The sequence below is a fragment of the Aethalodelphis obliquidens genome, unplaced genomic scaffold (genome assembly GCF_003676395.1).
Source record: "Aethalodelphis obliquidens isolate GAN/ISIS:26980383/991018 unplaced genomic scaffold, ASM367639v1 scaffold26, whole genome shotgun sequence".
Classification (NCBI taxonomy): Eukaryota; Metazoa; Chordata; class Mammalia; order Artiodactyla; family Delphinidae; genus Aethalodelphis; species Aethalodelphis obliquidens.
This window is the reverse complement of record NW_020837970.1, coordinates 23,032,634-23,054,991: the sequence shown is the minus strand read 5'-3', so window position 1 is coordinate 23,054,991 and position 22,358 is coordinate 23,032,634. Positions and strand designations below refer to the sequence as shown.

Here is a 22,358-nt window from a genome sequence, read left to right as displayed (position 1 = left end):
TTATTCATTCAGCCCACATTTTTGAGTGACTCCTTGCCAGGTGCTGTAGGTGGTACTGGGCGTGAGGATTCTGCCCTGATCATCAAGGTGCAGGCCCAGCTCAGGTGTTTGCGGTCTACTGGGAAGCCGCCAAGGGGACGTGTGTAATGAGAGAACCGGAAATGGAGCTTAAGTCTCCTGCTGCAGTCAGTAGGAGACCTCAGAGGGAAAGCAGGCTGCTTGCGGATGTGTGAGGTGCTAGGTGCACGGTGGGGATAGAGGACCTTCAGGCAGCAGTCACAGAGCAGACAAGGGACAGCGTGAGCGACCACAGCGTGCCTGGTTGTTGACTACAGCAGGGAATGGTGAGAGATGTCCTGGGGACCAGGCCAGGTCATGAAATGCCCTCCATGTCTTGCTCAGGAGTGGGGGTCTTGTTTTGAAGGCAGTGGGGTGGAGGCTCCAGGCGGGAGAAGCGGGTGATGAAGTTGGACTTTTAGAGGAATCCCTCTGGCAGCTGGTAAGCAGCAGCGGTCGGAGGTGGGGGGAGACTGGAATTTGGAGACTATTTAGGAGGTGCCATTTAGCTGTAAGACGTTAAAGGTTTGACCCAGAGCAGTGGAAGTGGGACGGAGGAAGGGACAAGCTGGACAGAGTTGAAGGAGCTAAACTCTGCAGGACTTGGGGACCGGCCATCCTGGGGGAGGGGGCACGTGCGAGAGAGAGTGAGGGTGAGCATGACTTCCGCGGGAGGCTGGCCTCCTAAGAGGGGGTGGGGATGCCCTGTGCTAAGCCTGGGAACGGCTGCAGGAGGAGGTCTTAGCTGGAGTCGTGGACTGGGTGGGGCTTCAGGGTGTCGGGTGCGAGTTGAAGCCAAGGGTGCAATTGTCCGGGGATAAGGGAGCGTGAGAGGAGAAGAAATGGAGCCCCAGGAAACAATTTTGGGATGGAAAGCTGACTGAGAAGGTGTAGCCAGGGAGGTGGGAGGAGAACCCAGAGGGTGTGGGATCCTGGAAACAAAAGGAGGCCTTCTGGAACAAGGAAGCCGGCAGCACACCTGAAGCTGCTGAGGGGTCATTGGTAACCAGGGGGAGCAGTTTTCCTGGAATGTTGGGTGCTGGCATCAGACTGCAGTGGGTTTAGTGGAGGCATCTCTTCAGAAACTTGGGAGAACGTGGGGTCAGTGAGAGATGTTTCAGGGTGGAGGAAGTGGGGATGTTCATATGCCCAGAGGGAGTTCTGGGACAAACCTTGCACATCATGTGGGTTCCAGTTTCTCTCTTCGTCACCCAAGCCTAGCACGGTGCCCCCTGCACGGTGAGCACACAGCCAGGGCATGTCAGTGCTTAATTCACTGCCGTTTGGTCATGTTGTCACCACTGTGCTCTACCCTGTGGGTCTTGAACCCATTCTTTTAAGGTAGCCGGGAACCTCCTGCCAAAATGAACCCAGCATGGCGGGAGACAGTGCAGCCAGTGTGCCTGGGAGCCCAGGTCCCTGGAGATATCAGCTGCTGCCCTCTCGGAAGGGGGTCATCTTTAGACCCCTAGGGAGGAGGCAGTCTCCATTCACCATCCTCTTCCGCACAGATTTGGAAGACTTGAGGGTGAAGGAGGGAAGGGGTGGCTGCTGGCTCTACTCCCGTTTTATCAACGCCTAACCCCAGGGGCACCCTTGAGCTGCCTGCAATCACCCCTCAACCTGTGCATGTCATCCAGCAAACCTTTCTTTTGCAAACCAGTTCAAGACTGCTTTTAGCCCCCACAAACGTTCCTCACATTTCCTAAGTTCTCCTTGTAGCTGGATCCCGGACTCCATGTCTTCCTTTTGCTTCTCTAGTTTAACCGGGGGCTTGCAGAGGAGGGAGCCTGTAGCCGTCTTGGCAGCAAAAACTTGCCCAAGGGTACATCTGCTTCTTGAGGAAGTACCAGGGGTCAGCCCCCAGCGGCCTGCTGCCCATCGTGTGTCTTCCTCAGGCCAGGCTGTTCCCCTAAGCCATGCAGCACCCCGCTCCCCAACGCCACCGGCTGCAGCCTTCCAGGGGCACAGCTCAGGGCGAGATGTGTGCTGCTCCGTTTTCCCCGGCTGGCGGGCCCGGCTTTGGGGATGGCTCTGCAGGGAGCAAGGGTGCCAGCCCCCACTCTGCTCAGCAGGCAGTGAGCCAGGGGATCTCCCTCTGCTTGGGGAAGGGGTGCCTTTGAAAAATTTGCTCAAAGGCGTCTGATAGACGAGCAGCTGTTTCTGCCTGCGTCTCCCAGGGTTCCTAAACCCTAGGAAACTCATCAGGCCTCATCCCAGGGAAAGAGGCCGATTCCCCTAAGGGGAGGGGCTCAGGCCTCAGGCGGCAGGAGGCCAGGAGTCCTTGCTGCCACCTGAGCGAGGCAGGGCCTGGAGCAGATACAGAGGGTCAGGACTTCCCATCCTCCCCTCGTGCTGCCTGAAGCCTGAGCCCCTTCCCTTGGGAGAAATGAGGGGAGTCCCTCCTGAGAGTGGGGCTTGCCGAGGGAAAAGATGAGGCCTCTGGGGTGGGAAGGAAGAGGGGCCTGGGGACCAGAAGGTTTACCTGCCCCTCTCAGCCTCAGTTTGTGCATCTGTAAAATGGCACGAGAGCTTGGATTATAGTAAATAATAAATGGTACCATTCTGGAGATTTTGCCAAGACTCTGGCCTGTCTTGATTGTCAGAGCATCCTCATCTCTGGAAGGTGAGACTGGAATGAAGGAGGCTGAAAACCCTTAGTCCCAGGTGGGACAGAGGCAGCTGGAGCTGAGGGTCCAGGTCCCTCAGTCCCACCCCCTCAAAGCCCTTTGCAAATCTTAGGGGCAGGATTTCAAGACCAAGGGCCCTGGGGTGGGGGTGGGTGATAAAAATAACCCCTCCTTAGTGTCCTCCTGCAGTTCTGTTAACAAAGCTCTTTCCAACGGAGCTTTGTAGCAGCTGGCTAGCTGAGGCAGGCAGCACGGGGTCACTAGTTCTGCCTTCCTGCAGGCTGACTGAGGGCTTCGGCCGATGTCCCATGGTTAGTAAGGGATAGTCAGAGCCCAAAAGGGGGACCTGACCTTTGACTCCTGATCTAACTCTCTTTCTCCTTCTTGCATCTGGGCATGTGGTCTCCCTGGGTTTACCCAGGGCATTGTCACCTTACACATCCCTGCCTTTCTGTTGGGTACTCCAGGGGAGTTTGTTAAAAAAAAAAAAGGCATATTTCTGGGCCCTGCACCCAGAGATCCTGACATCCTGGATCTTCATGAGAGCCCAGGAATCTCCATTTTAAACAAAACCCCCAGATGTTGCTAAAGCAGGGGGTCCTTGCGTGCACGTGGAGACACACAGGCCAACAATGGGTGAGACCCGTGCTGGGGGCCGTGACGCGGCAGGGCAGCACGGCCAGGTCCCTACCTCCACGGACAGCAAAGGATGCTGCAGGGGAAAAACCCCTGGGTGGAGTGTTTCAGAGCTGGGTTCTCATTCCACCTTTGACCCTGACTCGGAACAGCCAGTTCCAGGCCATTTCCCATCTACAGCGGGAGGCTGGCCCAGGAGCTGTTTCCCAAGCCATCTCCACAGCTGCCTTTTGGCTGTTCTGTTTCCATGGGCTGGGCTAGGAAGGAAAGTCTCCCTCACAGGGTGGGTCCCCTGTGGATGGGCCAGCAAGGAGGGAAGGCAAATAGGTGGCCAGTACTCCCGCTGTTCCACTTGCCTACCTGGTACCACCTTGACCCATAAGCCCATGCAACCTCCATCCCTTCCTAGAGCACAGAGGCCCCGCCGGTGCTGTCTGCCGTCTGCTCCTCCCCTCTCTGGGGTTCCTGGCTGAGTTTCAGCCTGGCCAGCTCCCTTCCTCATACCCACACTGACTTTTTAGTAAATGCTGCTTTGTTCATAAAGCAGTATGATTCCTTTTAAATGAGGTAACCTAGAGGAGTCAAATTCATAGAGATGGAAAGTAGATGGTGGTTGCCAGGGGCTGTGAGAAGGGGGAGTTGATGGTTAATGGGCACAGGGTTTCAGTTTGCGGTGATGAAAAAGTTCTGGAGGTGGTGGGTTGTGATAATTGCACAATGGCGTGAATGTGCGTAATGCCGCGGTTCACTTTTAGAAATGGTTAAGATGGTATAATTCATGTTTGTATATTTGACCACAATTTCCAAAGACGAAGCAATAGCAGGGCGGGGAGAAGGGGGTATCCCATCCGGACCAGGCCCTGTTCCTCTCTGTGCTAGCCTGGACTTTTGGCTGTGGGAGCCCCAGAACTGGGATTTTGAGGTGGATGTGGCTGGTGTATCATTTCAGAGGAGACAAATACTGAGTTTCAAAGTCGGCACAGTTCGAGGGAGTGAACAGCAGCAAAAGAAACGAGGACAGTATCTGGCGTTCTTAGGCAGCTTGAGTACATTACACAGAGTCAAACACCTCTGGGTCCAAAGGCCGACTCACCTCCCAAGGCCTGAGTGACCTTGGGCAGCTTCCTTAACCTCTCTGAGCTTCAGCTTCCCCTTCAGTAAAATGAGAATCATGTGTGAGGAGGGTGGGCCCAGGATCTGCAACCTACTGATATGTACCAGATGGCAAATGTTAGTCTCATAATGAATTGGAAGATTGGTATCTTCTAACTCATCTCTCTAGCAGAAGGGGAAACTGAGGCCCAGAGAGGTTATTTGACTTGCCCAAGGCCACACAACCAGCCGATTACTGAGCTGTGACCTCAAGATATTGGACTCCAACCCAGATCTCTCTGCACCCACTCGCAGCTGTGGTGCAGTTAAGAGAGAGATTGGGAAGCCACGTGGAATGGGCATCAGGCTGCCACATGTCCCTGTGTGTTATCAAACATGGTGACAGAGCTGGCCGCCACCAGCGTCCCTCCTTCTCATCTCTTCAGGATAGTCCTTTATGGGGAAGAGGTAAATTTTAGCAGCCAAGCCTTTTTGTGGCTTAAGTGTGGGTAGAGATCCCTAGGCTTTCTACAGCTTTGCCACATTCAGATGGCTGGCCTTGTACTATAGGCATGTGGGAGCAGGGACCTCACCTGGTGTGAATTACTGTGAACTTCTCATCTTGGTTCAAGGAAGGGCCTACGACAATTGTACCAGGGTCATATGAGACCAGCTTTTAAGTATCTTCTTTGGAGAAAGATGTACTCTTGGTGAGGAAACCGCTACAGAAGGCGGAGGCATTGGAGTGAGTTCCTGAGGGCTTTAAGGAATCAGACATGCATGCATTTGTTCATTCATTCACAACTTGTAATCACTCAGTGTCACTCTATGCCAGGGATTAGGGGTAAAGGCGAGAAATCAGACAGTGTCTCTTGAGCCTGAATTGGGGGATCAGGCAGATAGTCACCACAGAGTAAGATAAAGTCCAAGGGAGGGAGGGTGGTGATTGATGGTCCAAGGCCTATAGGAACACCCAGGAAGGAGGCACCGAGCCTGGGGAGGGTAGAAAAGCTTCATGAAGGTGACATTTGAGCCGTGGCCAGAAGGAGAAGGCCTTTCCAAGAAGAGGAAGGGGAAAAGGCCCTGCTGGTTAGCACACAGGCCAAGATGCTCTAACAAGAAAACCAAAAACACATGGACTTAATTAAACAAGGTGGGGTCAGCAGTTAAGGCTTACGTGGTGGCTTGGGGCTGGTGGGGGCCCAGCATGCTTGTTGCCAGCCCTTCCTAACTGAAGACACCTCCCCACCACACCTACACGCCCACATTCTAGTCTTTGGGAAGAGGGAAATAGGAGGACGAGCCTAATCCCTTAAAGGTCGCAACCAGGAGGTGGTACACAGAGCTTCTCTCCTTATAAGCCATTGGCCAGAACTTGGTCACATGGCCAATACAGATGCAAGGAAGGCTGGGAAATGTAGTCTTTATCTGGGTGGCCATGCTGAAATTCCAATTATTGTATAAGGAGAGAAGAGAGATTGGGGGTGGGGGGGAAGTCAATGGGGGAGTCAAAGCCACATGCAAAGACAAGGCAGAGGAGAAAGAGCTTGCATGTTTGTTGATTTGCAAGTGGTTTGTGACATGACAGGAGTGCAACAGATGACTGGAGAAGGAGGCAGGGTCCTGCGTATCATTCCAAGGATTCAGAGTGTATGTGTATGTAATGGGAGCATTGAAGGTGCTTAGCCAGGGGCTGGCACAGGCGGTGACGCAGACCTGAGCTAGGGCACTCAAAGCGGGGGTGGAGAGAGCGCGTGGGCTGAGAAACACTTAGGGGATGGTGAAGACTTCTCCCATTATTGAACAGGAAGCAGAGCCCTTGATTCCGAGCTCTGGAATCCTCTCCGCCGGGAGGAGGGGGGAGGGAGAACAATAACCATAACCTCTTTTCTCACTTCCTCTCAGACTGTTCTTCGGATAGTGGTGCTCGGGATCTGGGATTACATTGAAAACAAAATAGAGGTAAAGACCAATGTCCGTCTGCACTTCCCAAGCCAACCATCCTGGAAGCCAGGAAATGTCACTGTCCCATCCATCCCAGGGTGGGAGCCATCAACAAAGGCCATCTCCTTCCCACACTGGACACAGGAGTCTGTTCAGCTGTGCCTTTGGGTGGGTGGGGAGGGGGGTGAACTGAGAAAGTTTCCAGCAAAGGAATGGTCTAAAAAATCTCCTTGACTTTCTGCAAAATTTAAAAAGTTATCTTTTTTTTTTAACATCTTTATTGGAGTATAATTGCTTTACAATGGTGTGTTAGCTTCTGCTGTATAACAAAGTGAATCAGCTACACATATACATGTGTCCCCATATCCCCTCCCTCTTGTGTCTCCCTCCCACCCTCCCTATCCCACCCCTCTAGGTGGTCATGAACCACGGAGCTGATCTCCCTGTGCTATGCGGCTGCTTCCCACTAGCTATCGGTTTTACATTTGGTGGTGTCTATATGTCCATGCCATAAAAAGTTATTCTTGAATCATTTTGGAAAGCTTTTGAAATGTGTTTTAAAACAAATCCACTCCAAAATGGCCCCATGATCAGAGAGCTGAGTGGGGGAACCATAAAAGTGTTTCTCAGCCTGGGTTTCTGCAGAGCAAACCGGTTGCTTTGTTTTGCATAAAAGCAGGTGGCGTGTGGTGGGTGGAGATGAGGTGCGGGGGAGGCTGGCTGACCCCCAGAGTTTGGTGCGCACAGGACAAGGCAAGGCTGTCAGTGTCTGCTGCCCATTCCTTCCTCACCACCCCATTCCTCACCACACACACTTTTTAGCCTCTTTGGGCCAAATGCTGGGAGCAGACATAGGGGCCTGGCCTGTGGAAGTCTCAGACCAGGCCAGGTTGGAACAGGCAGATGGAAGGTCAAGGCCCAGAGCTGAAGCGCAGGCTGGGTCCCCTTCTCTCCGAGCTTTGCCTCCATGCAGGGTTAGAGACTCAGCAGCAGCACCAGATGCAGATGAGATGTGGGCTCTAGGCTGTTGCTTCCCAGGGGTAAGGGGCCTGCCTTCAGCCTCCACTGCCAGTGAGGGATTCAGTGAGGCCAGCGCAGGAAACCTGCGACACGGGATGCAAACCCCACCCCAAGAAGGGACAAGATGCCGGAGACGTATGCTCGCAAAAGAAGCTTGGAACAGCCCAAGGCCATCCGAACCAAGGCTGGCGATGGGCTGAGGTCACTTGGAGGAGAGAGAGGGCTCAGGGGCACGTCTGGGGTGGGAGGTCCCTAAAGACTAAGGAGGGTCACGAGAGGCAGCCAGGGATGGGGGTGAACTTCTGAGGGGGGTGCAGGGGATCACTGGCCAGCACCAGCTGCTTTGCCTGACCTGGTCTCTGGTTCCAGGACATTCAGGAAGTTGGCCCAGGGCACTGAAATCCGCCTCCTCTCACAGGTGTTTGATGGGGCTGTGATCATCCTGTCCTTGGCCCCGATGGTGGCGTCCACTGTGGCTAACGGGCCCAGGAGCCCCTGGGATGCCATCAGCCTCATCATCATGCTCCGGATCTGGCGGGTGAAGAGGGTCATCGATGGTGAGTGGCCCGAAAGGGGTGAGTTCGAGGCAGGAAGGATGGTCTCTGGGGTCTCTCATCCCCTTATCGGGGTGCCCTCTCCCTGGTCCCCAGCCCCATGTCCCATCCTGTGAACACTGTGGGGTTTGACATCTTGCCAGGGAGCCCCTAATCCAGAGTCCTCATCAAACTGAGATGTGATCAGGTCCAGCTTTGTAAGGCCCACGCAGGAAAGGCACTGGGAGATCATCTAGTCCATTCCTCTCATTTCACAGATGGGGAAACTGAAGCCAAGAGGGATGAGGGTCACACAGGAAACCAGCTCTGAGTCAGCAGTGAAGCCAAGGACCCCTGACGCCCACCAGTGTTTCCTTAGCTGTTCAGCTTCCCCCATCTGCACAGGCTCTGCTCTTGGCTCTGTCCCTGAGGGGCTGCCACTGGCTGGGAGCTCATGGGGCCCCGTAATCCAGAGTCCAGGCTCTCTCTCTGGGTCTCAATGTATGTCTTTTATAAGTAGGATCCACTGTGAGTAAGAGAGACTCAGAATAGCAGTGACTAAAACAAAACAGAAGCTTATTTCTCCCACATGAAAGCCTGGGCCAGTAAGGTAGGCAGTCCAGGGCCAATAAGGAGCTTCTGAAGTCATGATTCCAGGTTCCTCTTGTATTGTTGCTTTGCTGCACATAGCCTACTTTCCAAAGTCACCCTCATGGTTCAAGATGGCTGCTTCAGTGCCTGCCATCACATCCTCATTTCAGCCAATAGGAAGAAGGAAGGGAGGAAGAAGATAAAGAAGCAAAAGGAAAGCCCCAGCTGCCTTTTCTTTTTACACATCTTTATTGAGATATAGTTCACACACTGTAAAACACACATTTAAAGTACACAATTGAATGCCTTTTAGTATATTCATAGAATTGTGCAAACATCACCAAAATCTAAGTTTGGAGCATTTTTATCACTTCAAAAAGAAACCCATACCCATTAATTAGCAGTCACTCCCCATTCCCCTCCAGCCTTAAGCAACCACTAATCTACTTTCTGTCTGAACAGATTTGCCTCTTCTGGACATTTCATATAAGTGGAATCATTTATGTGGTCTGTTGTGTTTGGCGTCTTTCACTTGTTGTAGTATGCATCAGTACTTTATTCCTTTTTATTGTCAAATAGTATTCTATTGTATAGATATACCACATTTTATTTATCCATTTGTCAGTTGATGGACATTTAGTCTGTTTCCACTTTGGGCTGCTATGGACACTCATGTACAAGTTTTTGTATGGACATATGTTTTCATTTCTCTTAGGTTCCTGGGTATGGAATTACTGGGCCATATGGTCACTCCTTGTTGAATATTTTGAAGAACTCCTGTTTTCCAGAGCAGCGGCCCCATTTTACATTCCCACCAGCCATGTAGGAGGGTTCTCACATTTCCACTTCCTCCTCAACTCCAGGTGCCTTTTAAGGAAGGCTTCTGGAAGCCGCTGCACAACACCTGCACTTGCATCCCGTCATCCAGGATGTAGTCTCATGGCTTCTCACAGCTGCAAAGGAGACTGGAAAATACAGTCCTCATACCAGGCAGCTGTGCACACAGCCAAAATTAAGGGTTCTTCTATCACTATGGAAAAGGAAAAAAAAAAAAAACGGTATCTTAGTCGTGATGGGTTAGGGTTCTAGCCCTCTCATAGTTTCTGGGTGCTGTTGGGTACCTGACACCACCGCCCCCGCCCCAGTTCTTCCAGGAACCACACCTGGGCCTGAGCCTGCTGCCAGCTGGATGCTGGGACCAGCCCCTCCCCCACCAAACCCTGTCGCTGCCAAGCTGTTCACGGGACTGTCTCTGTTTTCCAGCCTACGTCCTGCCTGTGAAGGTGGAGATGGAGATGGTCATCCAGCAGTACGAGAAGGCCAAGGTCATCCAGGACGAGCAGCTGGAGAGACTGACGCAGATCTGTCAGGAGCAAGGGGTAACGCGTGGCCACTCTCAGTTCTGCCCAGTTCCGTCCAGGGCTGAGGACCCTAGTGGTTTCTAAAGTCCCCTAGGGTGCCAGAGCTGCAGGTGCCCTGCGGTCAGCGACCTCCTCCAGCCCCTTCACAGACACATGGGAACCTGAGGCCCAGAGTGGGGAGACGCGTCTCTAAGGTCACTCATGCCCAGCCCAGCCCAGCCAGGCCCGGACTCCGCCCTGGCTCTAAGGCCAGCCTTCTTTTCATCTCTCCGTGGTGACCAGTCAGCTCTCCAACCTGAACCGGCTCTGAAGCAGGGGTCGGATTCTGTGTACAGAGGTTGCTGGGCACCGCTGTGGGCCAGTTGCCACCCAGGACCCCCAGACACACTAGAGAGGCTTCAGCAGCGCCCTCTGCCCTCTAGGAACCCTGGCAAAGACTCAGAGACAGGGACGGGCCCTCCAAGGCTGTGCTGGGCAGAGCCAGGGGGACGGGCAACCGGCGCTCGGAGAGGGTCTGTCTGGGAATCCAGAGGCTTCTCGCAAGGTCCAGCCCCCCAGTCCTCTGCTCCCTCCCCCAGGACTTCAACCAAGTCACACACTTCTTTGCCCTCGGTTCTTTCCTCCCTAAGATGAGGGGACTGCTCCCATGTGAGTGGGACAGACAGCCCCTTCTATAGGAGTTTAGGGGAGGGGACTGGGGTGCTCAGGAGGTCGGAGGACAGCAGGGCCCTGCAGCAAGGCTGCAAAGCGCTGTAGAAACATAGCCTCAAGTGCAGGGAATGTTCTGGTAGCAGCCGTGCAGGGTGGGAATGCCACAGAGCGACGAGCTCGCAAGGTGGTGGGAACGTGTGTGGGAGGATGGGCCCCAGCCGCGAAGCCCTCGCTGTCGGCCTCCAAGGGTCCTGGGCACTCACTGCCGCGGGCCGTGCTTGTTCGCACCCGGAGCTGCTTCTCCCACTAAGCTGGGTGCTCCTCTAGGGCAGGCTTCGTCCAACGCGTGTTTGTCCCCAGCCCAGCACCCCCTACGTGTGGGTCTCCTGGCTCCCCAGCCCCAGGCTCTCGTGGCTGGAGGAGGCGCTGGAGCGGGTGGGGAGTGTGTGGAATTACCCCACAGGAACACGCAGGCCACGTCTTCCAAGTCATCCCCTTGGAATGTCTGTCCGGGAACATTTATCTCTTTATCTACTTGGGGAACACCACGGCCTTTCACTTCAGCACAAAACGCTTATGAGTGACAAGAGGGGCCATCAGGGGACACAGTCCCCAGGGGCACATTGTCCATGGGGTCCCGGGAGTGGGGCCGTCTAGGCTGGGAAGAAGAATGATGCTCCGGTCCCGAAGCAGTTGGCGTCAGCTTCGTGCTTACCCGTGCATCTGGTCAGCCAGGAGTGTGCACAGGACAGGCCCCTGCCCTCAGGAGGCTCTGGGTGACTCGGGGCATTTAGCAGGCCCGTGTAATGCATGCTTCAGCAGGGACACATCGGGGGCTCTCGGTGGGGTGGACGGGTTTCCAGAGGCGCTGACATTGAGCCACGGACCCCTGGCGAAGGGCGCCAGGTAGAGGGGACAGGTGAGGCACGAGAGTGGGCATTGTGCTGGGGGGATCAAGGCTGTTCAGGGTGTGAGCAGAGGCGGGGAGTGGGGGGATTTGGAGGCAGGCTTGGGGAGGGCCGCAGGGCTGACCAGGGAGTTTGGGCTTCATCCAGTTGGGAGGGAAGAAACCTGGAGTGTTGGAAGCAGGGCCGGGGGGATTTGCTCAGATTTGAGGTTTTGGTGCATCTTTCTGGAAGCCTTTGAAGGACGGATGGGAGAGGCAGGAGTGGAGACGGGAAGCCCGGTAGAGGCGGCAGAACCACCAAGGGGAACGCGGCCTGGGCTTGGGGCAGAGGGAGGTGGAGGGGTCAGGGAGAGGACAGCTCAAGTGTCGTCCAGGACCCGGCCAGAGCGTGGTCAGGCAGCTCTCAGTCTGCTGTCTCATAGGAAAATGAATGCTCTGCTTCGTTGCATTTGGCCACGTGAAAGACACAGACACAGCGCCGCATCTGCCCTCCATAAATGCATGGCCACGTTAACAGCCCACGTGCTGCGTGGCTGATGGCAGGCCACCCCTCCTGGTTTCCACTGTGACCCCGTCCTGAGCCCCCGGGGACCCCACACTCCTGCCGTCCCGGTTCACGTCACCCTCTATATGTGGCCTCCTTCCCAGGGATCTGGGCCAGAGGGAGACTCCCTTGGATTCTGCACAGGAAAGAGCCAATAAATAAAGACAGATTCCCTCTACGTCGTGACATCTGGAAAAGAGATAAACAGAAACAAACCATTTTAATTTAAAAAACACCTGAAGCCTGTCATCTTAGTTAAGACAGCAAAAAAGGGCCAGATGGGCTGGAATCCCAGCAGGCTGCCAGGGAGGCGGGAGGGGCTGGCCAGAGCCACACGCTGGGTCACTGGGTTCTGCAGAGAAACCACGAACGCTGCTGTCCCAGAGCCGTGCCCGCTCCACAGGGTGGAGCAAATAGACACCCCATTTTCAGCTGGATTTTAAGACCAGGCTTGGGACTTGACTGAGCAAAAAATGCCCTTAAAGAAATGCGAATGCTGGCTCGTGGAATGTCAGGGATGGCTAGGCCCCTTGAGAGAATAGTGCCTGGAATGGTTAGGATGTTAGGGACAGACCTGAGTGCAAAGCCAGCTTGGCTACTTGTGGCTTTGGGCACCAGGGGGACCTCTGTGGACCTTGGTTTTCCTAATCTGAAAAATGGGGATAATAATACAATCCTTGAAGGATGGCTGTGCGATCGCTTAGCCTAAAGCCTGGCACGTGATAAATGGTGACTCTATGGGAACTAACCACCCATTTCTCCACGTACACCCATTTTACAGATAAGAAAATTGAGAAGTGGTGACTTGCCCAAGAGCCCAGAGCTCAGAGAGGGCTTTTAGAGCCAGGAGTGGATCCAGGTGTCCTATCTGTGAAAGGTGTTCTTCCCCAGCTCACCTTGCTAAGGATCGTGTTCTATGACATTTTTATACCCATGTCACTTCTCAGGGCTTGGTGAAAACATTGATTAGACTGTGCACCAGGGTGTCTTTAAACCACTGCCTGAGGACAACTCTTCTCTTGCAGGCACAAACCTGGCTGCCCTCAGCTGCCTCAGTAGCATTTCCAAAGAGTCTCTTGCTGCTGCCCTCACTCCCGCCCCACCCAACCCCATTCCAGGTCATTCTGTTCATCTTTGTCACAAACTCTTGCGCGCTCTTTCTCTCTCTCCCAGCAGGAATTCTTAGGGCTTAATGAAGCAATTTCCAAACTGAATTTGTATATGCTACCCAAGAAATTGAAATGTACCCAAAATTCCAATGAAGTGTGTAGAGTCTCAGTTTAAACAAAACACCCACTTTGCGTTCACCTTGCTCTCTCCCTGGCATGTATTTGTAAAACTGTTTGCCAACACTTCACTCATCTTAGCTATTTTTAAAAATAAACTTTATTTTTTAGAACAGTTTTAGATTTATAGGAAAATTGTGGTGATAGTACAGAGTTCCCATATACCCTGTACCCCTTTTCCCCACCTTTTCCCCATGATTAACATCTTACTTTAGTATCATACATTTGTTACAATTAATGAACCAATATTGATATGTTATTATCAAGGCCCACACGTTGTTCAGATTTCCTTAGTTTTTATCGAATGTCCTTGATCTGTTCCAGGAGCCCATCCAGAACACCACATGACATTGAGTCATCATGTCTCCTTGGGCTCCTCTTGGCTATAAAAGTTCCTCAGACTTGCCTTGTTTGTGATGGCCTTGACAGTTTCGAGGAGTTCTGGTCAGGTATTTTATAGGATGTCTCTCTGTTGGGATTTGACTGATGCTTTTCTCGTGATTAGATTGGAGTTCTGGGTTTTGGGGAGGGAGACAGAGGTCCCGTGCCATTCTCATCCCATCATATCAAAGGTGCATACTGTCACTATGACATCACCGTGGATGTTGACGCTGACGTAGTGTTTGTCAGGTCTCTCCGCTGTAAAGTGACTCTTTTTAAATTCATCCTAGCCTTTTTAGAAAGCTTAAATTGCTTCTTACTGTGACCCTGTGGAGGCTCTTGGGTGACATGCTTTGCTAGCTTCTTGCATGAATATCTCACACATTTTATCTTCTGTGCCACATGGCATCTCATTCTTACCACAGGCCACGCCCAAGGTGCCCCAGAACTCCCTTGTGTTATAGATGAGGGGGCCCTGGATTTGGCAGTTGGAGGAATCTGAGGCCAGTTAGGAGATTAGGATGGAACAGGGGTCTCTTACAGCTCATTCTAATCCTTTCCTCCCCCCAGATCACACTGACCTTCTGGTCTTCACAGGGAGAGAGGATTCAGTGCTTCCCTCATTCCCTCATCTCTCCTGACTACTGGCTCACCTCATCCTTAGCAGATTCCTACTGGAAAGAGGAGCCCAGAGGGGCCAGGGTTGGGGCGGGGGGAGGGAGGGGGACACTGTTGGTCAGTCTCACCTTTCCCAAGCCCTGGCTGACCTTCTGCAGCCTTCTTCCAGATGGCTCATTCCTGTGGTGGAAGCAGGTCGCCTCAGACCCCTGCATTCAACAGTCCTTCGACTGGAAGGTCCTTTCACTTATATTTTGCTCCGTATCTGGATTTTGTTCTCTGCCCGTCCAGCCAGAATTTTCTTAGGCACTCATCTCTCTGGTACACAGATGGATTCTAGAGGTGGGGTGCTAGTTCCTGCCCTTCAGAGAGATGGTATGAACTTTTTGTCTCTTTCTTTGTACTGGCTGCTTCAGAAATCAAAGCTATTTCAGATGCAGTGGTTAAATCAATGCAGTGAAATATTCTTCCAACTTGTCTTAAGAAACCACTTCTGAGGTTTCAGTACATCCCTGCCCAGGACCTTGCTCTGATTCCAAAACATACTCTGAAGTCCCCATTGTACTTGCTCTTTGCTCCATAAGCCTTGCAACAACTTTTGGTCCAAAATAATACGATCCAACTCAGCTCATGGTCGAAGTTTGTTTCTCTTCCCTGCTGGGCCCTGTGGGACCAGTTAAGTTCTTCTTCTTCAGCACCATCCAGTGAGACCACTGGCAAAAGACCCAGGGAGGTGGGGCTCAGTCTAGGGTGACTTGAGGCCCAGCAAGGAGGCCAGTGGAACTCTGTGAGCCTCTTAGGTCAGCCTTAGACCTGGGGCAGGCGGTGGTCTCTGAAAGAAGAGTCCTCTGCGGGGGCAGCTTGGAGGGTGGAGAGCATCCTCTTACCATGGGAATCAGCAAGTGGGATTCTAACCTCAGCTCCACCAATAACCCTCTTAACCCCTGGACCTCAGGATCCTCATTGGAAAAATGGAGGAAACAAGGCTTACGTCACAAGGATGCTGTGAATATCAGATTAATTCAAGTAATATATGAAGTCTGGCCCACTGGAGTCTCTCAGTAAATGTTAAAAAAGAGAACAAAAATAATATTAAATCATTTATATAATGGCGACCATTTGCAAATGTGCTGCCACGTGTTTTAGCTCATTTTGACTTTGATGGTCAACGTTGGCAGGCTGGGTATTATTAATCCTTTTATAGATGGAAAGGCTGAGTCTGAGAGAGGCTGCTGCCTGCCCAGTGTCTCACTGTTTGTCATGGAAGGAAGGGCTGGGGTGGAACTCAGAGTTCAGTGTCCATTTTCCTCCACCAGAAATAGGGCATCCGTACAAGTCACTGTTAGAATGAGTAACACAAACTGCTCCATTAAACAAATCCAGACATCTCCGTGGCCGAACACAAGAGGAGCGTGTTTGTCACCCACACCGCAGCCCAGTGCAATTGCTTTGGGGAGGGGGTAAAGGGACACTGTTCCACACAGTCACTCTGGCCTCCAGGCTCTTCCCGTGTCATGGCTCCTTCTTCTTCTAAGTGTTTGGAGTTTTCTCCCTTCAGCCAGGGGATTAAGAAAGGGAGGGTAGAGAATTGTGCATAGATTTTTACTGGCCGGGCCTGAAAGCGGTGACATTGTTTCTGCCCCCATTTCGTGGGAGGACTCAGTTACACAGTCACACCTAAGGCACCAGATGCTGACAAAAGTAGTCTGAGTGGCCAAGGAGAAAACGGTCACCTGCACAGTCACCTAATAGGCTCAGGATGTTTCTACCTCCGTTCCCCGCTTCCCACTAGCAGGAGGTACCATCACAATGATTAATCCTTCCTGGATGATGCAAGTCTCCCTGGCCTGTTTCCTGAAGAAACAGGACGATAACCTGGACCCTAAGCGATAGGCATTCCCGCTGGAGGCAGGTGGGGGGTGGTGTCCACTCCACGGTCCTTCGAGGGCCAGCAGCCCCTTCAGCAGGTCACGAGCAGCAGGAAAGGGGTTCTATCCTGGCTCTGGGGGTGTTGCTAGATGCTGACTCGTTCCAGAGAGCCCCCTCTTTTCTTGCAGAGGCCACAAGCCCCCAGCTCAGCACAATAGTCTTTGTTACCCGGATTATTCAAGATCCCCACTGTGGGAAGTGAATTTTTTTTTTTTTTTAAACATGGGCAGTGATTTGTAAAACAGCCGATAGCTTTAATGACAAGCCTATTTAGCTGATAAAATTAGCCATCAGAGGAATAATTTATGTTATCCTTTTGCCATAATTTAAATTTATGGCCAACTACCAGTCATCTTCACAGTGGATGGAAAGGGGCCAAGGTCGAATTCAGCTTCACCCTCCCTGCTCCTAAATCATTAGTTTGCAACTGTCTCCTGAGTTTTATTGTTACCAACAATGGCGAAACTAATGGAAATAAACATTGGATGCCATCCCAATAGCAGATGGGTTTGAAGGCAGGGCAGTCTATGCAGACAGCACTAATAGGATGGAAGAAAATTATTGCTATTGCATTAGATACCATCGAGCTTCTGGCCAAAGTGTGCATTGATCAGGCCAAGGCCCTGTCAGTTGTACTTCGCAAACCAGACCATTAAAGGCAGAGATGGGCTGGGTGTGCCCGCCCTGCCGCCCCCCCAACCCCCCGCACCGGGGTCTGGCCCCGCCTGGGCATGCATTAAAAGCCCAGCCCAATGGAAGGGGCCTGACTCACTCCAGTAATGCACGCTGAGGGCTTCCCTGTGGATCCCAGCAGATCTGGTCAGGTTATCTGATTAGAAATACTTAGCTAATAATGTGCATTAAGAAGGGCTGTGACTGCACTTTCCTTCTTCCCAACTCATAGAATGGTCTTTTTTTCCCCACTGGCCCAGTTTGCCAGTGGAAAATTTGCTTCATTTTATCCTCAAAGCCACCATGCACTTTCTGTCCCAGAGGCCCAGGCTCACGTGAACCTGGAGAGCCTCAGCGCGATGGGTGTTTCTCCTCATCTGTGTTTAGCAGTTTGACTATAGGGTTTCTAGGTGTGGGAGTTTTGTATTTATCCTCCTTAGGGTTCGGATTTGTGGGTTGGTGTTTTCATTAGATTTGCAAAGTTTTTGGCCATCATTTATTTATTGCTTTTGTCCCATCCTATCAGTCTCCTTCTGGAGCTCTAATTACATATGTTAGACCTTCTGATCATGCCTCACTTTTTCCTTAGACCCTATTCTGTTCCCCCATTCTCTCTCTTTTTTCTTTTTCTGGCTGTAACTTTTTTTAAAAAAAATAAATTTATTTATTTACTTTTACTTTTGGCTGTGTTGGGTTTTCGTTGCTGTGCATGGGCTTTCTCTAGTTGCAGTGAGTTGGGGCTACTCTTCGTTGCGTTGTGCGGGCTTCTCATCGCAGTGGCTTCTCTTGTTGCAGAGCACGGGCTCTAGGCGCACGGGCTCTAGAGCACAGGCTCAGTAGTTGTGGCGCACAGGCTTAGTTGCTCCTCAGCACGTGGGATATTCCCGGACCAGGGATCGATCCCGTGTCCTCTGCATTGGCTGGCAGATTCTTAACCACTGCACCACCAGGGAAATCCCTGGCTGTAACTTTTAGTATTTTTCTATAGACCTATCCTCAAGTTCAACATCCCTATCTTCTACTGTGTCGTCTGCTGTTAAACCCATCCAACTGAGTGCTCAATTTCAAATATTGTATATTAAGGTCCTAAAAGTTTCATTTGATTCTTTTTCTAGGTTCTATTTCTCCACTGAAATGCTACAACTATTTTGTCCATCTTTTCCCACACTCTTCTCTAACTGCTTTATGATTTGATAATCGATCCCTTTTTCCTGCTTGTTGGCATGAATAGTAATTCTTATTGTACGCTACACATTGTTGATGCATTTTAGAGGTTCTGGGTTATGTTATCTTTCTCTAAAGAGTTGGCTGTCTGACAGTGAGGCATTTCCGTAGGAGCAGGGGATGGCCCTGAAGACAGCACCAAGAATTAACTGGCCCTTTCACTTTGTTCCCTCCCAGTTAGAGTCCCAGAGCCAGCACAGAGCTTGTTATAGACCAGAATTCAGCTGCTCCGTTAGCCTTACTGAACACACAGTGAAACTGAGGCCCAAAGAGGAAAGGAGACTTACCAAAGTCAGAGTGAGGGAGGGGTGATGGGCCGAGAGTTGAGGCTCCTCCTCCAGCCCTGGCTTTTTCCCCACATGGGGGCCTCCTGCTCTTTCCTGGCCCCCGTTACCATGAAGCTCCCCCATATTCTGTTTGAGCTGAGTCACTTCCATCTCTCCCTTAAGGCTTCAAGTTCCCTGACACAGGGTCTGGGAGGCTGGAAGCCAGAGACATGGGTTCTGGGCCCAACTCTGCTCTGATGCACCATGTGGTCCTAGACTTTACCCCACACTGTCCCCCAGCACAAAAGCCTCCTGCCCATCACGGGGCCTCAGTTCACCCATCTGACTAAAGAGGCCCTGCTCTCCTAGGACCCCTTGACAACCCCTTCAACTGGAGAAGCACATGTGGCCATGTTCAACATACGGGAATCAGGAACCAGGCTCTGAGGGTCCCAGCTAGAACATCCAGACAGTCCCCTGGGCTGTCACAGCCAGTGACCAGAGCTGAGAGCCATTTAGCCCATCTGCAGTGTCTCCGTAAGGAGTCAGCCATTCCTTCTCAGGGTGAGGGATCAGAGCATCCAGCCACCCCATGCCCTCTGGGTGTGAAGCTTGTAAAAATATGTCCCCAAAGCAGGTTGCCTCCTCCCTCACCCGCATTCCAATCCATGCCCATGCTGACACTTCTACCTCCTAAACAGTCTTCATCTTCATCTCCACTGTCTCTACCCTAGTCCAAATTCTGGTCATCCCTGGCCTGCACTGCTGCAGCAGCCTCCCAGCTGGTATTCCCATGTCCGCCCTGGCTTACCCCCATCCAGTTCATTCCCCGCTCAGCTGTCAGCACAGTCCTCTCAAGATGCTCGTCTGAATCACCACTCCTCCACCTCCACGCCTCCACCCTTCTGTTCAGAAGATTTCAGTGGTATATTGTTTCTCTTTAAATAAGGGCTGAAGTCCTTAAAATGTCTTACCATGGCTACAAGGCTCTGCCTGGTGTGACCCCTGCTGACCTCCCCCAACACCTCTTACCTCCCAGTCTCTGTCTCCCGGACACACCGTGCCTCTTCAAATGTCACCCAGAGCTAGCCCTTAGAACTCTCCTGGGACATTTGTTCCCTGCAGTGCCGCAGACAGTGCCTGTCGCTTGGGCCACCCAGGACTCATTGTGAAGCTGGGAGAGGCAGTTTCATTCCAATACACATAACAGGATTTTAACGTTTCCCTCGCCATGCTTTACCTGACTTCTTAGTGAATAAGTGAATAAAGGAGTGAATGGGGGAACTACCATACACTCGGGTTCATATTTCTAGCCTAAAACTTATTTCAGTGTACATGCCTATGTCTGCACATGTGGGCTTGGGCAAGCCATGGCCTCTGGCATCTGGCCTGAATTCCAGTGGGACACTCATGGGCAGCTCTGTATCAATTACAAGTTATCAATAATGCATCTGTTCAGAGTGGCCTAGGAGGCCATTAGCTAGGGCTGCCGGCCCTGATGAGCGGCCTTGGAGAAAGTGGGCTGGGTATGCCCATGGGAAGTTCAGATCATCCTGGGCAGGAGGGGCTCCCAGCCCCAGCAGAGCTAAGGAGGGTTGCCTAATGGGCCCTACGTGACATCTGAGACCTTGCTGCGAGAAGGGTGGCTCGAGCCCTCTCCCCCTGCACAGAAGGCCACTCTATAATAAGCTAGTCTCGCTTTCTCACTTTCTGAGACCAGTGGCCCCATTCGAGTACTGGGTTGTTGAGATCCAGGTCTGAGCCTAGTCTGAGACCAGAGTTAGGGCCCAGTGTGTGATCAGGATGTGGTCTTAGTATGTGACTTGGGTCAGGACTCAATGTGTGACCAAGCTGGGGGCTCAGTGTTGGGGCTCAGGCTTTGCCTCAGCTTTGGGTTAAGGTTGGGGCCCAATTTGTGGCTGGAGTTAGGGCTCAGCCTGAAACCGCAGAAAAAAGCTGGGCAAAGCTGACTGGTTTCACACATTGATTTATTGATTCATTCAGCAGTATTTACCGAGTCCCTTCTGTGTACCAAGCAACAAAACAGGCAAGATCCCTGCTCTTACAGAGATTATATTCTATATTCTATTCTTATATAGATTCTATTCTATATCCCTGCGCTTACAGAGCGGTGAGGGTGGCAGTGGTGTGCTGGAGCTCCCACTGACTCGTGAGAGCCAGCTGTGCACATTTCTTCACAATTCTGCATGACATCATGTTGGTAGTTTGCAATTGGCCATGGTGGGAGTATTTATACCAGAGATTAGCATGTACTATAAATCAGGCCTCTTTTTTTCTATACCAGCACACTACTGCAGCTGAAGTGACGGACCACACGTGTTTATCTGATCTCCTTCCCCAAACTCCACCGAGATGATAGTAAAGAAAAAAATCATAAACACATAAGAATTAAGAAACTCTCTTTAAGTCCTGTCCATCAGGACAAAGAGGATACAGATTTCAGTGGATTTAGGGAAATGGGGAGTGATTTAGCAGAGTGGAGAATCTATAACTCTAGTGTCTAAAGAGGCGGATAGTGAGGGAAATGGCCTAATTCCCCCCTCAGTACCCTTTAGACTTTGGGAGGAACGGGGTGAATGTGAAGCTGACCACAGGGGAGAGGGGTTGGCTAGAAGTCTGTACACATAATATTTGAACCCTCCGTGTCCCCTCCCAAGTTCTGCACACTCCCCCATCATACAAGAGGCAAGAGGTTCATCCTCTGGAGAAATTGAACCAGAGGGCTCTGCAGGTGGGCACTGGGTGAGGCAGAGGCCTGGGGAGAGGTTCAGGGCTGAAAATGAGGATTAGGTGAAAGTCCTTTCATCTAATGGCTGGACCCTCTGCCCCATTTTTCTGCCCTGCTCCCAGCACGGAGGCAGCCAGAGGTGTGTCCTCAGGCAGGAGGCTGAGGAACTCTGGGAAAACCTGAGTGTTCCCAGAGACAAAATTTGTGAACACTGACATTGGGAAGTTGCCCCGATGCCTGGCCACCCTAGTGTTAGTGAATGCTTCAACTGTGTGTTTCACTTTTGTCAAAAGAAAAATAATAAAACGTTAAAATAAACAAAAATATCAGAAGGTGCCAAGCAAAATGTAGAGAATTCGAACAGAGTGATGTGATGGAGTGCCTGGGGGCTGCCTTAGGCCAGGGGTCGGGGAAGGCCTCCACGAGGGGGAGCCAGCCGTGTGATATGGGACCAGAGGTCCCTGGGAAAGGGACCTGAGACCAACACACACTTACTGTGTTTAAGGAATGACGAGAAGGCCTGTGTCACAGCGGGAGGTAAAGGGAGAAAGAATGTGGTGACGTGAGCCAGGTAAGCAGAGCCAGAACTTGCACCTGTTACATAAGCCAAGGTCTATGGACAAGGTCTATGGACAAGGGGGTGACATGATCTGATCTAGGTTTACGAGAATCCCTCTGACCCCTGTTGGCGAATGGACAGTAGAGGGCTGTAGGGCTGCAATCATCCAGGTGAGAGCTGGCAGTGGAGGTGGAGGGAGGTGGGCAGGCTTGTGGTAGCACTTAGGGAGCTGGACTTGAGGGCAGATTGGATGGCAAGGATAGGGGAAAGTGCGGAAGCAAGGGAGGAGATTGCATTTTTTGGGATACAGCTAAAAGGAGATGAAAACACCTGAGGAGCAGGTGTGGGGATAGAGCGAAGTGTCCTGTTTAGACTAGGTTGAGTTTGTGACACCTGTGCCCCAATTCTGTGTTGCTGTCAGGTAGGCAGTTGGAGGTTTGATCTGACATTGCAGGGAGGGGCCAGGGCTGGAGATTGGGATCATGGGCAAGTAGGTAATCTCCTAGGTAGGGAGCCCAGGCCCGGGGACTCCCTGGGACTCCTCTACCCGCCTCCCTGCTTCAGGCCTTTGGGGGTTTGACTGGAGGTTGTGGGGTTATGCCAAAGCGATGCAATGTGTGTTTGGAACACTAGGTGGCAGTGAAAGATCTCCTTCCTCCTGAGCCCATGGCCAGGCCCTTCAGTGTCAGACCCAAACTTTGCCTTCAC

At 51.9% G+C, this 22,358-nt stretch overlaps 1 protein-coding gene across 1 annotated transcript in view; it reads left to right on the top strand.

The window, feature by feature from the left end:
• Positions 1–22,358, top strand: part of TMEM266 (transmembrane protein 266) — an 88,515-nt gene that overhangs the window by 33,080 nt on the left and 33,077 nt on the right. Inside the window, exons 5-7 of the mRNA XM_027123713.1 lie at positions 6,321–6,377; positions 7,798–7,936; positions 9,767–9,882. Coding sequence (XP_026979514.1) covers positions 6,321–6,377; positions 7,798–7,936; positions 9,767–9,882 — 312 coding nt within the window. The remainder of the gene's footprint in view (positions 1–6,320; positions 6,378–7,797; positions 7,937–9,766; positions 9,883–22,358) is intronic.